General features: G+C 43.1%; 1 protein-coding gene across 12 annotated transcripts in view; it reads left to right on the top strand.

Moving 5' to 3' along the window:
• Window positions 1–1,225: 1,225 nt before the first annotated feature.
• Window positions 1,226–18,834, top strand: part of TCP11L2 (t-complex 11 like 2) — a 28,260-nt gene continuing 10,651 nt past the window's right edge. For 7 of the 12 annotated variants that reach the window (XR_006415780.1, XR_006415779.1, XM_044441110.1 and 4 more), the window contains exons 1-7: window positions 1,226–1,365; window positions 6,611–6,713; window positions 11,583–11,757; window positions 12,919–13,054; window positions 15,197–15,317; window positions 17,725–17,945; window positions 18,629–18,765. Coding sequence is in view for 10 of the 12 variants with exons in the window: in XM_044441110.1 (XP_044297045.1) it covers window positions 11,619–11,757; window positions 12,919–13,054; window positions 15,197–15,317; window positions 17,725–17,945; window positions 18,629–18,765 (754 nt within the window). In the remaining 2 variants the exon portion in view is untranslated. Of the gene's footprint in view, window positions 1,366–1,939; window positions 1,976–2,169; window positions 2,308–6,610; window positions 6,714–10,138; window positions 10,312–11,582; window positions 11,758–12,918; window positions 13,055–15,196; window positions 15,318–17,724; window positions 17,946–18,628; window positions 18,766–18,834 lie in introns of those variants that run through there. The other 5 variants (XM_044441111.1, XM_044441116.1, XM_044441115.1 and 2 more) reach the window with 5 other exon arrangements.

Below are 18,834 nucleotides of genomic sequence, written 5' to 3'. Positions count from 1 at the left end.
TACTCAGCCATCAGGACTACCAGCCAGTCATAGCTTTGGCCTCCATGAATTTGTCTTTATGAGTTGCATGAGGAAGTCCTCCCTTTTGTCCTGAACATCCCTTCAATCAGTTTCATGGGGTACTCTCTGAAGCATCTTTGTCCATACATTCCCCCTCTCCAGGTAAGGTCCTCTGAGGATAATCTTCTGAAGTCCACTGCTGTAAGATTAATGTCAGCTCCCAGGAGACTTTTTCAGTGGTTGCTCCTAAGCTATGGAATGGTCAGCCAGGAGGGATGCATCTTATTTCCCAAATTCCCACCTTTAAGAAGGAATTAAAGATGTATCTCCTCTGACAGGCCTTCCCAGATTATGTCAGTCATGTCATGTTTTACCTAATACGTTGCCTTTTGTCAATTTTAATCACTGTCGAATTACATTTTGTACACCTCCCAGGGCCTTTGGGAATGGAATGGGTGTGTGTGTGTGTGTGTGTGTGTGTGTCTGTGAGTGAGTGAGTGAGTGAGTGAGTGAGTGAAAATAATAGTGATCAATAGTAGTAGTAGTAGTAGTAATATAAAAAATAGAGTGACCCCATTGGGTTTTACTATTATAAGAAAGGAAGAAAAATGTCGTCCGATGCCGTTTCTCCCCACCTGGTGGATTCTTGGTCTCATCCAGCAGGCGCTTCTTACGTTTTTAGAATATATAACCAGCATGCACCTATTCACTTTTTTCGGGACAATGTCAAGCAATCAAAATTACTAAAGAGGCTATTTCTTGGCCAGCTTCGCCTTAGAAGCCACAATGGCTGTCGACTGCGGGAGCGGGTGAGAACGAGAGCTGTTCTGGCAACACAGCCCACGAACCGAGGAGGCCGGGGCGCAACCCCATAACCAAAAGCAGGCGAGGACAACCGAAGACCTCTCTCTCCCTTCCGTAAACACCACGCAGTCCCCTCCCCTCTCTAGGGAAGGTAGAATTTTCTCCGGAGTGGGGGGTTACGACCCAGTCCATAGGGTCCACTGTTTTCCTTTCCCCACCTTGTTTTGGGCTAGGTGCTTGGAGGTCGGCTAAAACAATCTCTTCTACAATGGAAGGTCATTTTTCTTTGCCTACGAGCGTTGCCACAACTTTGACGCATAGGGGAGGAAATGCTCCCCCTCTCCCCATGGGAAATGGAAGCGTCCAGGCAGCTTCTTTTAGGCAACCAAGGACTGTGTATAAATAAATGGGGGGAGGGAGTTAAAGCTCCGGTGAAAACAGCTGAGGAGTAGCAGAGGCAAAGGAAGGGAGAAGGCGAGCAGACGAACGGACAAGGGAGTCCACTCGGTACGAGGGAGTGAAGAAAACAGGAGTTTCCTCTGCATGGGAGAATCTCTTGGGGTAAGTGAATTGAATCTATATCGGAGAAGAGGGTTCTTTCCATCCATTAGCACCTTTCCCCTTCCCGCACTGGGAATTTATCTTGAGACAATCCAGTTCAATTCCCCCTTCCCGTTTCCAGTCCGATGGAATTTTGGCTTGCAGTTGGCTCTTCTAAAGCTCTCTCTGTTTAATATGCCCAGTTCAAGGTGCTTTCGCCCCGTTTCTTTCTTTCCTTTTTGTAACAAAGCGAAGCGTGCTCAAAATCAATCTTGTTTATATTTGCATTTGCAACTAGATAACGCGATATATAGCTGATTCCACAGATATTTAGTCGAAAGTAAATCTCCCCTCCCCCCGCTTGTTTAGTGTAGTGAGGTTTGCTCCTAAGTAACTGTAGCTAGGATTTAGTCTTTAGCCGAATGCTAGTGGCAAACAGTGTGATTTCTTACTATAACGCAAGAGGCTCGCAGGCTTGTACATTTCTAAGGGCAAATTTTTTCCTATCTCCCCCTCCCCCGGTGATTGTCTTAAAGGGGTTCAGCTGAACAGCCGGCAATGTTTTCTAAAAGGCCTCTGTGTAGAAGTCTTGTTGCAGATGTTCGTAGGCGAAGCGGTGAAGCCTTGTTCTGTGAGTGTGTATTTAAAGGCTTTCCTTAGAAACGTTCCTTTTGTTTTGATCAAAGAGTGCCAGAGCGCTGTGTGCCTCACACTAACTGCCAAAAATACTTCGGGGGGTGGGGATAACTGAAACAGATGGGAGGAAGAGGAGGAGCTGCTTCTGCCTGTTGCCTGGGAGGACCCTTGGCTCTGGAGACAGCAGGCGAGGGCTGGCGTTGCGGAGATGGAGTTGGTGGTTTGGAACAGGGTTGTCAGTTCCAGGCTGCTCTTCCAGGTCAGAGAATGGAGGACTCGCAGAGAAGGCCAGGGCTGACCACTGGCGCAGCCCGAGCCTAGGCCCAGGTAGCGCTGAATTATGTCCCTTTCCCCAGGCACACGCGGTAAACTGAAACTGGTATGACTTCGTTTTCAGGCTTGCAGTTATAGTAATAATTGCACCGCTGATGAGTAAATTACAAGCTATGAGCTAGATTGGCAGAAGACACAGGTTGAATTGATATAAGCCATAGTCAGCAAGGGATTTTGTCTTACCTTTTTCTTTCAGAAATTAACATGCCAGGGAAAGCTCTTCCTGAACCCATTTTTTTTCCCCTGTTCTGTTTTCATCTGCCCAGGACTATTTCTGCTATTGCCCCTGCAAAGGTTTCACCTAAGCTGATTTGCAGCCTGTCAAGGGCAAACTAAGAATGCAACTTTTTGGGATGAGTGTATAGAAAGGAGACTAAGACGTTTCACTTACATACTGGTAGCTGGTCACAGGGATATGGTACTCTGGATCAAAGTTATTTGTATGTTGTCCTTTAGTTGAAAGGCCCAATGCATGTGGATAACAGAATCTGGAACGTTGTTCGTTCTTCCTGTGTTGTTCACCTGTGTTTTGGAATGTCCAGCTTGAGGCCCATAGCCACTTCCTTTGCTTCCTGCCAAGTTTCTAAAATGAAATGTTAGTTGTTTTTAACCATGAAGCTCACATGTCCCAATGTGAAGCACTAGTCATCTTCAGTACCATTGCCCCCTACCCTAAGAATGTCTCCGGGGCCCAGTGGTATTTTCAGAAAATGAAAAGGCAGTTGGCTGCTGACCAGCACTTCATTCTGAAGCATGTTCAGCTGCCCCAAGGAAAGGTAACCTGGAGTGGTTGGGAGCATTCAGGAGGGCTAGGGAAGATGCTAGGAGCATCTTAGAGGGCTAGAAAAGGTAATAAAGAGCCAGGTTGTGCATGTTTTGGCTATGGGAGTGTAAGAGACTGTTGCCATTGTTGGAAATTTCTCTAGGAAGTCTTTCTCTAGAAAGTCTTCCTAGAGAAATTATCTCTAGAGAAATTATCTCTAGGAAGTCTTTATGGCCAAACAAGATCTCAAGGAACTGTTTGTGAGAATACTGGGGGCATACTGTGTCCTAAAGAGCAACACAGTCTCAAGGCGCAATGCCATAAATGTTCAGACAGATAAATGCTCCTATGATAGTGTGTGTGTTAGCTGTTTTTGTTTGTTTGTTTTGCTGTGGTATGCATATTGCTTGTTTTTTCTGAACGGTATGTTTTTGTCAAGTCAGATTTGAGGTGTGCAGATGTGTGTTTTGCATATGTATGTTTTTCTGAGCCTCACCAGTTTGCTTTTGTGAAATGGCTATTTTGTTGTGCATTTGCAGGAGGAAACAGGATATTTGCTGTTTGGGACTCAGATCCCACCTCTGGCATACTCAGTTTCTTGGTCACATTGACGCTCTATGCACCTCCTCAGGTTCCCCTCTGTGAAAATAGGTGCTGGAGGGCAACTCTGGATTTGGAATAGTTGCTTTGATTCTTAGAGCTTAGCTGTTACCCTTGTACTTAGGTCCTTGGGGAAATTATTTTATTTTACACCAATCTTTCAGTTTGGCTTCAGGCTAATGAGTTTTTTGCAACTATCCACATCTCCCATGACAACCATTTTGTGACTGGGTAAACTCACCATGGCAGCCATTTTGTGGGTGCCCAGCACTCTCTACAAATACCAATTTCCCCCTCCATCCCCCAGAGTTCAAGGACTCATCCTATACACTTGCAATTAAATCATTTTCTGAGTTTGGATTCTTATTTAGCAAAGCAAGCTCCATCCATATACAGGCAAGCTGGGAGGATCTTCAAAGTCTCTAAAAATGAGGGAAAAAATCTTCAGGGAAAAACCTGTATGCAAGCAAGGCACAGAATGCTGATTGTGTGTGGAAAGAAAAGAATGAAGTATAGTAAAGGGCATGACTGGCAGCCTGAACCAGAGCATCTCACACAGCTGCACTTCGTTGCAGGGCTCACTTGTACTTGCCTGTGTATGACACTGTGCACTGATCTAGTTTCCTTTGAATTTGCCAAGAGTCCATAGTAATTTGTGTGTGTTAGAATAGAAAGTGAGGGGGAGAGGGAACCTCAGTGTTGGAGATTCAAATGCTCAGAAGTAAACGGAGCATGGTACAGTTCATAACATTATAGTTCATGTTGCATAGTTCATGTCAACACCCTACTCAGACACAGACATCAAAGCAGTAAGGAACTTGGCACATCAAAGAAATCCTACTCTGTGTCTTCAATGGCAGAACAGTAAAAGTTCTCTTCAGCTGATTTGTGATTAGCTCAGAAAAGGGCTCTGGAATGACAGCATGTACTATTAGTGGATCTAAACTGAAGTACCCAATGTGATAATCCTAAACTATAATAGTACTTACTGGGTCCCAAGCCTACTTGGAATGACAGGGGATGAGGCAGTGCAGGCCAGAGGGGTTTAAGGATTGATCAGACAACTCTGAGAAGTCTTGACTACTGTGGGGCCTGTGTCCTAAATATCATTGATTTAATGATGAACTCAGATGGAGTCCTAGGATTGGGTGCATGCCTTTTTTCAATAGTGTGCCTAACTTCAAAAGCCCTCTGCAAGTGATCAGGTCAGACCTCTGGCAAGAAAAATCTGCGAAGAGAGATTATCTCTGGCCCCTTCTAAGCTCTGACTTTCACTCTGCTGGCATGCACCCCTCCCCCAACTGAGCATATAGCATTGATTGTTAATACAGGCCTTAATTAAAGAGAATAGTCCATGAGTAGCAGTCAACCATTCTAGCCTAATGTCAGTGCTGGGCTGCAGAAGACAAGGCTCACAAGGGCAGACTGAAACAGGGTGGAGCATCAATTCAAGAAAAGGTGGCAGGAGCAACAGAAAGCCAGAATCTGCCGTGGAGTATGAGGTACACTCTGGGGAACATTGCCTGTGGAGATTCCACTGGGCTTCAGGAAGCTGAGGCTATGAGCCAAGTAATCCTTTCAAGGGAAGTAAGAGAAACTAGGCACCAGGGAATGCTTGGAGCAGGCCTTCAAACACTAAGCCAAACAGATGATTGCTAAGGAAATTATCTCTCGGAAGTCTTTATGGCCAAACAAGATCTCAAGGAACTGTTTGTGAGAATACTGGGGGCATACTGTGTCCTGAAGAGCAACACAGTCTCAAGGCACAATGCCATAAATGTTCGGACAGATAAATGCTCCTATATCTCCCAGTATTTCTCTGTCAGACTTTTTCTGCCTAAACATGCCTTGTATTGTGCCCTTATTTTCTCTCTGCTCTATGTGCCCCTTCCAAACAAATAACCCAACACTGGGAAACTAGCAGCCAGACCCAGAATCGGTGGTGGTTCTGTGCCATCAAGTCGTCTCTGACTTACCCTGTCCCTGTGTAAGAAAGCTGTCCAAAATGCCCTTGTTTAGCTCTTGTAAATTCAAGGCAGTGGCTTCCTTTATGGAGTCAGCCCATCTTACAATCACTAGGTTCAAATAATGAAGCTTGACATCTGTGCATCTGCCTCCAACATTGGTCAGCATTGGATTATTTAAGTTATGGAAAGAAAGATAGTGTGTGCAAAACTGAAAAGGAAGTCTGCCTTGAGTTTCTGATTATTCTCCCAAAGTAGCAGAGGGGACTGATTTCTGTTGAACTTCCCATTTGTTCAACTGAAACAATAAAATCCTCCCAGAAGAAATAAGCACAAGCTATCAGCAACTATATAATGTCATCTGCAACACTAATTATATTGTTGTGTAGAACTCATGGAATCCTAGTATTGGGTGGCTCTTTGTAACTATATCTATATGAACTTAACTTAGACAGCTTCACTGCTTTGAACTACAGTCATGGACAACCATACTATATTAGTTTGATATGTTAGTGCTTGCTAGCCTTGAGGTATTTCTTTAGTAAAAAAATATGATCCAGATAAAGCCACCAATTTAAGTACTTGATGTACTCCTCCTGGCAAGGATATAGGTCTCTGTAAGAATGTATGCTACTTCAGAATTTGTACCCAGCCTACCAGTAGGTATACGCACAGCTAAATTTGTGTACAGAAAGGATGATGAATTTAATAGTCAAATTCTTCTGTAATCTGTTGTCCCTCAGAAGCCTTGGACTGTAGTCCCTGTTGGCCATGTTGGTTGGGGTTGGTGGGAGTTTCAGTCTAAAACTTCTGAACATTTTGTTTGGGAAGTCTGGTTTAAACCATTACAGAAATTCTATTCTTGTGAGCATGCTTCAAATGAGCAAGGCAGCTCTTGTTCAATCAATACAGTGTACAATTGTATTGAAGGCCTTCTTCACAAATCCATTGTCTTTGTTTCACCCTGTAGACTTGCCAAGCACCCTCTTAATGTTGTTACATGCACAGTGTGTTGAAACGCTAATCTCCAGTGAATTGCATCAAATTGTATATGAAGAACAACTTTTGAGCAGGTAAGGATTGACAAGAATGGACAAGCTCTCAAAAGTGTAGTATAGTTTCTAATTCACACTGCTGTGAAAACACAAGGCATAATATTGTATGACTGTTTGTGTGTGCATTTTCTTTTTACTTTTAAGCTACTTTTATGCAAATTTCTTCTATAATTTTCATATAGTGAAGGAATGTGAATGGTGATGACATTTCACTGTCTATTCAAAAGCACGATGGGGCTGTGAACATCTATTTCAAGTTGTTGTTTGTTGTCCCATATATCTGATTTCCCAGTGGAACTCTGTTACCTAAACTGGCCACAATATGTGCCTGTCAGGCAGAACAAGTAAAACACATGGTGCTCTTGATTACTTAGCCTTCTGCTATGGATCTATTTGTAGTGGTTCTCTTCTACTCCTAAATAGCCCTATGGCAAGTATGCACAGACTGCAGTTTTGTCCTCTGCTGAGTTCTGCCCAGTTCTGGTCCTGGCAGTAGGAATTGATAATCAGGTTATTTCTGTTCCATGTAGATTTTTTATGTATTCAGTCAATCTGTTCAGTCAAATTCCACATTAGTCTGCAACAAATTTTTAAAAACTGCAGGCAAAAGTCCAATTTTCTGTGCAACTTTCCCTACATACTTGGGTACTCAACTTTAAAGCAAAGAACTGTAGTGCAAAACTTGAGAAGGGTAATTGTTTTGATCTGTGTATTAGTCTGGAAGTGGCACTTCTTGAAGGGCATGCATTTATTGTGACAGACTCCATAGCTGTGTTCTCAGGGTGGATCCAGAAATGCAGCTGTGCATCGTTGTATACAGACATGCATATACATGCACAGAGGCATGCATACAAACAAGGAGTAGATCGTTGTCTGGTCCTGTCCTTGAGTAGTGAGCAGGCAATGCAGTGGTTAGTATGCTGGACCTTGACTGGAGAACCCTGAGATTGCATGAGAAAAGCAAAGCAAAGAAAGGGAGACAGTGGCCTAGTGCACATAACATGGTGGGGGGAATAAGCCATGATGGTATATTAACCTGGAGTTTCTTTTCCCAACAAGTTGTAAAGCTAATGGGTTTTAGTTGCTCATTCAAGATCAAGCCATCCCAAATACTTCACATTACAACAAGGATTGCTCCCAGCAATATAGAATTACAGGGGGAAACCAAGCTTCCCCAACCCCCTATACTGGTTAGCATTGCAGCTGAGCTGAGAAGGAAGGGCAGACTGAAGGGCATATGATACCACCGCCCTTGTTTCAGTGCCGTGAAGTCTGGCTGTGGTGCAAAGCTGCATGGGAGTGATGAGCTCATTTTAATTTCCATAACCATAATCATGTTTCTGTATAGGCCTGTCCAGGAAGATACTTGAATACAAAACTTGAGGTTATGTGGTGTTTCAACCAATTGTACCTGGCGGGTGCTCCTTCAGGCTAAGTAAAGGCTTACACTACCATATTTTTCCCATTAGAAAACCCCCCATATAGCAGGAGAGTAACTTCCAGACTAAATTCCATTTAGGAAAACTTGGGATGGTGGCCCATTCCAGTAGTCAGTGGGGCACCCCCCAGCATTTACCAATTTATGGTAAGAAGTATGTCTGCTCACAAGTAAGGATGAGCAGTGTTTACTCACAAGCAAGTGTGACAAGCCTTTGCAGAACAAAGTTCAGAAGGAATCATAGGAAACTGGACTGAACCACTCAGCAGCTTTTTACTCTGATTCCTCTGCTTTTCAGGAAAAAGCTCTTCTCTCCAGTCAGCTCCAGATCAGAGGCAAGCACTTTTCCTTGCTAAAGCATGGAGAGAAGGATCCTTTTCCAGTGCTGAGCATGGAAGGATTAAAGGAGAGGAAACAAAGAAAGAAGCTCCTGTGCCAGAGTTCTTCATCCTTGCCATGTAGAGAAGACTAGGATGTTGAGAAGCTTTCTGTGTATTGTTTGTCTATTTGTAGGAATTAGTTTTCCCCTAGGAAAAATCTCCATCATGTGAACATCCACATCCAGTGCAAAGTGGTGCAGTCCACATTTTATCATGTAAACTTGCTCTTTATGAGAAGGAGAGCTTTGCTTGCTTGGTCACAACAGTTTTACTTTGTAAGCTGATTTGTGTTACAACTGGCTAAGCATAAAATGAGTTTCTTAGCCTGTTTATTGTCACGAAGACACTATGTAGGTTTACAGCTGCAGCAATGTACTTCAGTTGCAATCAGGAACAGGCAAAACTGTGGAACTGCTATGCTGTAGGTGTACAGTAATTTGTAGTACTGGAGACAAAAAGGGTTTGTGTGATCTTGTGTAGATGTGTCAAAATAAAGGATGCCAGGGCTCTTGCTTATGTTCTGTGCAGTGCCAAATGGACCTTAAAAGTTGTGAGTTAAAAAGTTCTCTGATGGGCATATTCTGGAACTTATAATAAGGGACATCTAGTCAAGTTCTTGCTTGCAAACAAAATATAAAACAGTGCCCCATCAAATAAGCATATGTGTGTTTGTTCATAGCCAGAACATAGCTTGAGTTTTTGCCTGATGACTGTCTACATTCCAATTGCTTTAAGTGAGATGATGACATATTTGCTTCCTGTCCTACATGTGTGTCTAGTGCGAACCTAGTGCTTTTTCAGTCATCTGACCCACACTGGAAATAGTTGCTTTTACTTGTCAGAGGACATGATCTCACCACACGCCTTCACTGAGAATAAACTGATGTCATCTTAGGGCACAATCTTATGTACAGACAGAAAATATCCTATAATTTTCAGCATATAGAAAGTTGTAGGATGTTTTCTATCTAAACATGCATAGGATTATTCCTGTCATGAATGAAGTAGACTTTCCTCTCCATGTTGTCTGGGAATGATGGGAGTATCTGGAGGTCATCAGCTTGATCAAGGCTCAAGGCTATTAGACAATAAGTAGTAGATTGTACCTGCCCCAAATCCCTCCTCAGGCTGGGATTGCTAGTTAGCTTTCGTAATGGGATTGGCACATCATTTAATTGGTCAGAGATAGTCAGTTGACTGCCTGATCTTTTACTATGATTCAGCATTGTCAAATATTCCAGATGAAGCCAGTACATCCAATTGCTTCAGTGGCAGCTTGTTTTTTTAAATGTCACTGAGACGGGACTTGATAGCAAGAACATGTGGGAGCTGCTAGCCTCCAAGCCTGTGAAAATTGAGGACAAAGTTTTTCCAACAGGCCACATATGAGGGCTGAAAACATTAGCAAATGGGTAAAGGAACACAAATAGGCATTCTACACAAAGGTGGCTACTTCTTGGACTGCTCTTGCTTGTTTTCCAAGCTTGGAATTTGGCTGTGTGCTCAGTGCACAGTAATACAAGGAGAGGACCTTAATAGTACCATTGAAAGCATCTGGCTTAAATTAAAGGGAGCAAAAAAAAAAAGGAAAAGAAAAAACATAAGAATTTCTTTTTGTCTGGGAGGTCAATAATAGGATGCAGTCTTCGAAAAGCAACTTGCCAGCATTTCCAAGAAGAATGTACTCATCATGGAGGACTTCAATTTCCCTGACCCATGTTGGGAGACAGTTTCTGTCAAACATGGCCCCTCCAAGAGATTTCTGACATGCATTGCTGACAGCTTTCTCCAGCAGAAGGTAGAGGAAGGAATGGGAGGAAGAGCTATCCTCAATTTAATACTAAGTGGCAGATATTACCTAGTAGACAGAATAGCAGCCATGGAACTCTGTGGGAAAGTGACCCTGCAATTCTGAAATTCTCAATTATAAAGAAGACAAAGGTTAACTGCAGCCATGGACTTCAAGAACACCAACTTTAATTAACTCAGAACAATAATAAATGAGGTGCCATGGCAACTTCCTCTTAAGGGAAAAGGAGTCCAAGGAGGAAAACTTGGGAAAGTTGATTATTCTGTAGGACATGGAATAATCATCTCGAATTGTGATAATATTTAAGCTAGATAACAGGGAAAGCTTCCTCACTGTCAGAGCAATACAACAGTGGGACCAGTTGCCTAGAGAGGTTGTGAGCTCTCCCACACTTGAGACATTCCAAAAGAAACTGGACAGTCATCTGAATGGGATGGTGTAGGTAACCTGAAACTGCAGGGAGCTGGACCCATTGGTTTTATTGGCTCCTTTCAACTCTACTGTGCTATGATTCTATGATATTTAACTGCACTTGCACTGAGGATTTGTCTAAGGAGAACATAGCCTTGGCAGTTTTATTTTCAGTGCCTTTCCTAATTATACCTAACATGGTGTTTGCCTTTTTCACAGGGTTGCCATTTTCAGAAAATCCGTGTCTCCTTGGCAGCTAGCATGGAAAGAACTTTCCTGCCTGCTTCTCTAAGGCTATAAAAGTGACCTCAGAGAAGGGCATTCTGGGTGGGTGGGGAGGAATCCAGCACTACAACATGCAAGGTATCCTGGCAGCACCACGGCTTTCTTCCCTTCCACTCTGCAGTGCTGCACTTAGATGGCTGAACTGGCCATCAAACTGGTTTGGAGGGTTGGTAAAGCGTGGAGACAAACTTGTCTCTGTATGCTTCCTGCCCTCCATAGGATGCCCATTATCCAAGGTCAGAGGCCATGGACAGCCTCACTGGACTGCATTCTAATATGCTTAACTTGCAAGCCTATGTATGTTTTGACAGGAGAAAGGTCTTACAGCAAATGTCCATTGTCTATAAAGTCATGCATAGAATTGTACCCTGATTGCCTGACTCAACGTCAAATAGAAAATAAAGTTGATAAAAGCACATTTAGATGAGCAAGTATTGCTTATGCAAGTTTTTTGAGGGGCTGGGGAGTACTGCTGTTTTGACATATAAAGACCCTCTTGCTACAAGATCCCATAGATCTAGGTGACTCAATCAGTCTTCTTGTTTTTTTAATTTTATTTTTAGGTTTTTTTGTACTGTATCATTAAAAAGTAATCCAGAATGCCTCTCAGCGATGAGCAGAACAGTGACTGTGATTCTTTGAGATCCTCTGAAAGTGCTGCTACTTCTTCCAGTGACTCTGAATACTCAAGGCAGAGCTTTACCAGTGACTCTTCAAGCAAACCTGGATCCCCAACTTGTAAGCTAGTGTGAGCTGTTTGTATACGTTTCGCCACAGCCTGTATCAGAATGCAGCTCCCATAATTCCCAGCCAGTGTGCTGGGCGGGAATTTGGGGAGCTGCAGTTTGGCACATCTGGAGGGCAGCAGGTAGATGGAGGCTGTCCTAGCACCTGCTGTGAGATGCAAATCATTTGTACTTCCTCTGAATCGCATGGAGCCCAAGATTTTCAAACTGTTTGGTTCTTTGGATACTCATTCAGCACTCTTTGGTGAAAGCAGAGCAGCTCCCAGTTGAGAAGTCCTGGCAAGTGCCCTCTCATGGGGCCCTTTCTATGTTAGTCAGTCCTTCCCATTACTGATGGGTCCTGGCCGACCTGCGTCTTGATGAGCAGCAGCAAGGGACCCTAGTGTAAGTGGGCTCCTTGGCCCCAGCAGTTCCAAAGATGCCACATGCTGATGCTGGGTGAAAAGATCACTTAATGGACAAGTTTCCCTTAAGGGGAAGTACCCCTTGCTGCCCAGTTTTCCTGTGCTGTTCACCTGCAGGAGAGTGCTGGGTGTGTTCCTAGATACATTTCCAGTTGTTGCTGGGCAAGGAGAAGACCAAACAGGTCTATCTAATGCTTGGCATGCCTTGGAGAATTAAGCAATACACAGTAATTCCATATATGGAGAGATGCTTCAGAATACAAGTCAATGTGGAGACAGTTTAAGAGCAAAATTTTGCAGACCGTTACCTTGAGTAGAAAATACAGCTCCTGACTTGTATGTTGTCGTCCCCATACCTGTATCAGGAGTTTTTCTGCCAGTTTCAGTGTGCAAGCAGTTTCTACGGTTCCTTTTGGAAAGGGACTGGGGCTAAGGCAGGTCTAACCTTAGGCAGAGTGAGATGGCAACCTTGGGTGGCAAATACTGGAGGGAGAGCCTAACTTAGCTTTTCCAAAGCTAACCTGCTGCCCTCGAGAGGATGTGCTGTATCACCAGTGACAAAGTGGCAAAACATCCTGGATGGCACTTAATGACCAAAGGCAAGCTTTATGTGTAGGGAATAGTCCTCAGATGTGAACTTTTAACCTTTTTCATTTAGAAGGAGCTGTTTAGAAATGTGGAATAGTGAACTGCTTTCCTGTTAAAAGTTCGTGCTGAGCCAGTGTGCGTGTAATTTCCTTTCGTTCCAGCAACAAGCCCGCCTAAAGTGGTTACATTTGATGAAATGATGGCAGCAGCAAGAAACTTGTCCAACTTGACCCTGGCTCATGAAATTGCTGTAAATGGAAACTTCCACGTGGAACCCATAGAGCCTCCGCACAACAGGTAAGCTGGAAAGCTTTTAAAAGCAAAAAACCCCTGATAGCAAAAAAACAAATGAATAAAATCACAGATTGCTTGTGCAATCTTGTAAAAGTTTTATTGTTCAGGGGTAGACAATTGTTTTGTGCTAATTATTAAATTCATACTTCATTGCAGTCTAGCAGACTCAAGAGGTCTGCTATAGTGAGAGCATAATAGAAGTGAAGCAAGGAAATTAGATGAGGAAAAAAGGATGCAAAAACTCTTAGCCTGAAACAGATTCAGCAACAGATGGCTAAGGGTCTTCATGCTCCAAATGTTTAACAGTGTCTTGCTGTTTCCCAGTTTCCTCATGGATTGGCATACCTTTGGAACTGATGTCTACTTGTGTTTGACTTAGACTTTCAAAAAGCTTTTAACAATCCTTTAGCAAAGGCTGTAAACAAACTTGACAGTCTAAGATAAGAGGATTGGTAAATGTTTAAAGAATGAAAAACAAGGTATATAAATAAATGGTCAGTTCTTGGAATGGAAGGGAAGCAAGAGGTGCCATACCATAAGCATCTATCTTGGGATCAGTGCTTTATTAACTTCTTCCTAAATTAATCTAGAATTAGCAGTAAGTTGGCCATATTGGTTGGTGACAGCAAAGAGCTCCAAAAAGATTTGGCAAGCAGGAAGAATTGATCTTGGAATGACAGATTTTATTTATTTATTTATTTATTTATTTATTTATTTGGGATACTTGTATGCCGCCCCATTCGCATAAGCCTCGGTGTGGCTCCCAGCAAATAAATAACAATACAAAAATATAAAAATTGGATACATCCAGGCAATAAATAAAATAATAAATAATTTATTTTATTTATTTTATTAAATAATTTAACAATTAATTAAAATAATGTTTAAATAAAAAGGTCTTGTCCTGGCACCGAAAAATGACAACGGGGACAGGCAGACCTCTCTGGGGAGCGCATTCCATAAGTGCGGCGCCACCGCAGAGAAGGCCCTCCTCCGGGTACTCACCCTCCTAATATCTTTCACGGAGGGCTCCCGGAGAAGGGCCTCTGCCGCCGATCTTAGAGGGCAGGAAGGCAAGTATGGATGCAGGCGCTCCTTCAGATACCCAGGTCCCAAGCCGTTTAGGGCTTTATAGATCAATTTAAGTAAGTGGATAGCGATGTATATTGGGGTAAAAAAATCCCAGTGTTGAATATAAGCCGATGTCAGTTGCTGTTGGCTCAGATCTCAAGAAAGAACTTGAAGTTTTGGTGGATAGCTCAGTTAAGGTGTTCACCTAGAAAAAATCAAATTCCACATTGTACATTTTGAAAGGAATTGAAAATAAAACCGCTAATATCATACCACACTTAGAGAAAATGGTGGTGTGACCATACATGGAATTCCATTTGGTTAAAAGCACCCTGCCACTTTCTAGCAATGGGCATGGCTGAAGGCAAAAGGAATGGGGCCAAAAAACCTTCAATATTCAATTGTCTGTTTTATACTCTGCCTTTCTACCAAAACAAAGGCACTCAAGCTAAAATAAAACTTTTTTTTGTTTTGACTAAGTCTGAGGAGAGGCATTTCCTCCTCTGGAATAGGGGCATCCCACCTTACCCTGCAAGAGCCAGAAAATTTCCAAAAGATTGACAGGAGTAAGGGGTGGGACCAGGGGAAGGATGTACAGCCATCTAGGGAATGCAGGCAGGCTGAGTTTGGTTCAACACCTCTTGAGCTAGAAAGATGAATGGTCTGACTCTGTTTTAGGAATTCCTTATGTTCCTGTGACCCATGCCCTGAGAGCTGACATGCACCCTGAGCTAATGCAACTCCAAGGCCTCCAACCTTGCCCCATATCTAAACTAGTTCACCCATCTCATCTACACCGGAAGGATTGTAGCCCAGTCTCAAAATAGTTATTTCCCCAAATGGGAACCGTTTGCAAGTCACTAGGCAGAAGAGACAATGACTGGAGCTGCAGGTGCAGTAGCAGTATCCAAAATGGCTTTGCTCCCTAGGATGTCAGTGTGGCAAGACTACTCAGTATCTGCTGGAGTATGGAGAGACACCTCTTGCAATTAATTAAATGAAAGAATATATGCTTGGAGGGAAGACTCTGCCTTCTGAAAGAGTTTTCTTCTTTTGAACACATCTCCCTGATAGCTTGACGGGAAGGGTGAAACGGATAGTACATGAAGCATTCTGGGATCGCTTGGCAGACGACTTGAATGAAGACCCCCCTGAATATGAGCATGCAATCAAGCTGTTTGAAGAAATTAAAGAGGTGAGCTTAACCTTGTGCTTCCTCCTCCTCTCATGCCAAGCTCATTGTTTGACCAGGTTAGCTTCAGCCATATAGTAACACCCAGTGCTTTTTTTGTAAAAAAAAAAAGGTACTGGAACTCACGTCTTGGGGTCACACTTTTACACAATGTTCGCCGCCAGCAGTAAGCACTCAGCACGCAACCACACAACTGATCCCAAGCCGAGCGCCCTCACAATCAGCACCAACAATCAATGCCGACACACAAGCAGCCCGCAGGCACTATGTTAATGATTTTTGCTGCTGATCTGCTATGCCCAACATGGTGATTCACAATCACTTGGAAAAATCCGTCAAAAAAGGAGCCGGAACGCCTTTCCGGTGCATTCTATGACAAACAAAGCCCTGGTAACACCTCTGTTCCAAACCTGTGAAGAGTGCAGCTTGTTACAGAAGAATGCAAAAGAATAGAAAATTTGTAATTTGTGGCCTGGTATGCAGTAGATGTTCAATAAGCTGTTGGGTTTCTTTTTCTGTTCGCACTGAAAACTGGTGACACTGGACTAGTGTCAGGTTGGAGTAGGCCCTGGACAAGATAGCTCGGCGCTGGCCCTCAGCACTACTTTAGTGAGTGGTGCCTTTCTCTCTCCCACAACTTCTACACGGTAGCTGCTGTGACAGGCATTGGTGGGTAACAGGACTTTTTTAAAAAGTAGCAACAACTTTTTGTAGCCCATCCCTAATAGAGGAACTGCTGAGCTGAGAACCTGCGGCTGCCAGTAGCTTTATTTCCCTTACAGGGCTTCTCAACCCTGCTGTTCCATCTCTACAACAGGCATGGGGCTCAAAGACGTTGTGTGGAGGGGGCAAATCATGGTGCTTTTTCTTTTGTTGCCATGCTGTGAAAAAACAAACTAACTAATGAGAGCCAGTGTGGCATAATAGTTAGAACACTGAATTGGACTTGGGAGATCTGGTTTCTAGTCACCACTTGGCTCTGAAGCTCTCTGAGTGACTTTGGCCTTTTCATTGACTCTTAGCCCAACTTACTTCATAGAACTTTTGCGAGAATAAAATGGCAAAGGGGAGGAAGTGGATTATGCAAGATGTTTTGGCTTCCTTGCAAGAAAAAGAGTAGGATATAAATATAACAAATAATGCATATGAACAACTCTGGTAGGCCTTGCCTTTGGTTCGCAGATCTTGGCATTTGCCTTACCATGCTGGGTTGGTCAGCATTGTTGATCACCGTTACCAAACTCAATGCTTGCTCTTCCTCCAGGCAACAACATATGTTCTTCTCCTTGATCCCATCGAGGTTAGGTAGAGTGCGAGTGATGGGCACCGAGTCACTCTGTGAGATCCATGTATGAGTGAGGTCTCTTCCCCCCAGTCTTAGTACCTTACAGCTGCATTGGGGAGGGTAAGCTGGCCAGGAGAGAAGAATCACCAGAGAGTGAAGAGTTCTACACACTCTGACTGGAGAGAATAAAGGCATTTCCCTGCATGCAGATGGGACTTGGTGCACTACTTCAAGTTCTGCAGGCCCCTGCCATGACCCTTCCTGTGTTTTCTGCACCCCAGTTTGGAGAGTGGTGGCTTGGGAAGGACTCACCTGACTTGCCCAGCACCTGCAGGTGCTGACTGCTGCAGGTACTGCCCCAGTTGTGTTTTCTGTGCAGAGAAAGGCTGGGCTTACCCTAGTGATGTCATCCAGCCTGCAGGAGGCAATCAGGACCTCAGATCGAAACAGGTTGCTTGGACCAGTGCTACACATTCTCATATAATGTCATATAGATGTGAGGCAGTAACTGTTTGTTTTTACATCTAGATATAATAGTCACGGTTCAATTACTTTAATGAACAATGTTTACATAGGGAGCCTATATGCAAAGGTGGAGGGGCTCCTGTGCCTTTAATAGTCTTTTTTGTTCTGGCACCCCAGTTATAGAATGAGTTTCCTTGCCTAGCACCTACATGGCACTTTTTCCAGTGCCGGGTGATGGTCTCCCTATTTTTGGAGACCTTTTATCCTTTCAGTTACTTTTTAAAATCCATTACTTTAAATCTTTTTATTGCTGCTAGGTTTTACTTTGTTTTTTCCTTCTGTTTATACCACAGTTTTTAATATTTAAACCTTTATTGCCTATTTTAATGGTTTCAACTGTTGTGAACTATCCAGAGAGTTCTGGCTACAGGGTAGCAATGCGATGTAATTAAAAGATAGCCGTGTGAATTTCTGCAGGTGTAGCATGACATACAGATGTCAAATAAAGCCATATTGCCCAAAATGCCTTCTACAGGAGCCCTATTTGTATCTCTCTTTTTTCTCTCTCTTGATACCTAGTCACATAAGTCTTGCATGAGCAATGTGAGCCATTGACTATAGGTGGAAGATCTTGACTGGCTTGTGTTCTTAATATTGTAGATCCTTCTTTCGTTCCTGAACCCTGGGGCTAACAGGATGAGAAGCCAAATCTGTGAAGTCCTAGACACAGACCTCATAAGGCAGCAGGCTGAACATGATGCGGTTGACATTCAAGGTCTTGCAAACTATGTCATTAGCACCATGGGGAAAATGTGTGCTCCAGTAAGGGATAAAGATGTAAGCCAGCTAAAAGCCACTGGGAATATTGTCGAATTGCTGAGGTTGGTGTGCATTTGCTTTTTAATACTGTTCTTTAGCATGTGAACACTCAAAAATTGCCAAATACATGGATGTTCAAAATATGTACTGATGAATAAATCAAGGATAGTCTGTTTAGGGCACCTACGCCAGGAACTTCATTGCAATTCATTTTCCTTCCCTCCTTCGTCCTAATATTTGTCATTTTAAAAAATTCATACATGTTACCTTTCCATATATAATAATTCAGGGAGGGACTAACACTGTTGGGAAGCACATGCAGAAGTCTCAGCCTCAGTCTCTGGCATCTCCAGTAATTAATCTTTTGGAGGTGAAGTCCAGTAAATCCTTTCTTAAGGAAACCTTTATTTCAAGGACATTGTTTCTGACCGGTGATGAAATGGTAGTGTCTTGAACTGCAAAAATTTGAGTCTTCTCCAGTTAATATGTCCAGTGTTCTTGTCTTATACAAGGCCCTCAGTCTCATCCAGCATGGCTCTTCTGACAGTATGACACCGCAGAACTATTAAGAACGTATCTGTGATTCTTGTAGGAGAACAAAGGGGTTGTTTGCCCTTTTTATGGATCTGCCGGAGTTAAATATACAGGTCTTTGCATTCTGCATTGTCAGAAAGGACTGCTGTGTGACTGGTACATGAGCACATGTTGCTTGCTGCTTGTTCATAAAGTTTTTTTCTTCTTTCAGACAAATATTTCATGTTCTGGATCTCATGACAATGGATATGGTTAATTTTACCATTCAGAGTCTTAGACCTCATCTTCGACGTAACTTGGTGGATTATGAAAGAGCAAAATTCCAAGATATACTTGAAGAAACACCAAGTATGTTCTCTGTTTACTTACGAAGATAAAGCTATTGCCCTGACAATGCAAGCAGATGCCTGGGGCTAA

The sequence above is a fragment of the Varanus komodoensis genome, unplaced genomic scaffold (assembly GCF_004798865.1).
Source record: "Varanus komodoensis strain SLA01 unplaced genomic scaffold, ASM479886v1 scaffold39, whole genome shotgun sequence".
Taxonomy (NCBI): domain Eukaryota; kingdom Metazoa; phylum Chordata; class Lepidosauria; order Squamata; family Varanidae; genus Varanus; species Varanus komodoensis.
The sequence above is the reverse complement of the archived record's forward strand: the minus strand, read 5'-3'. Positions and strand labels throughout refer to the sequence as shown.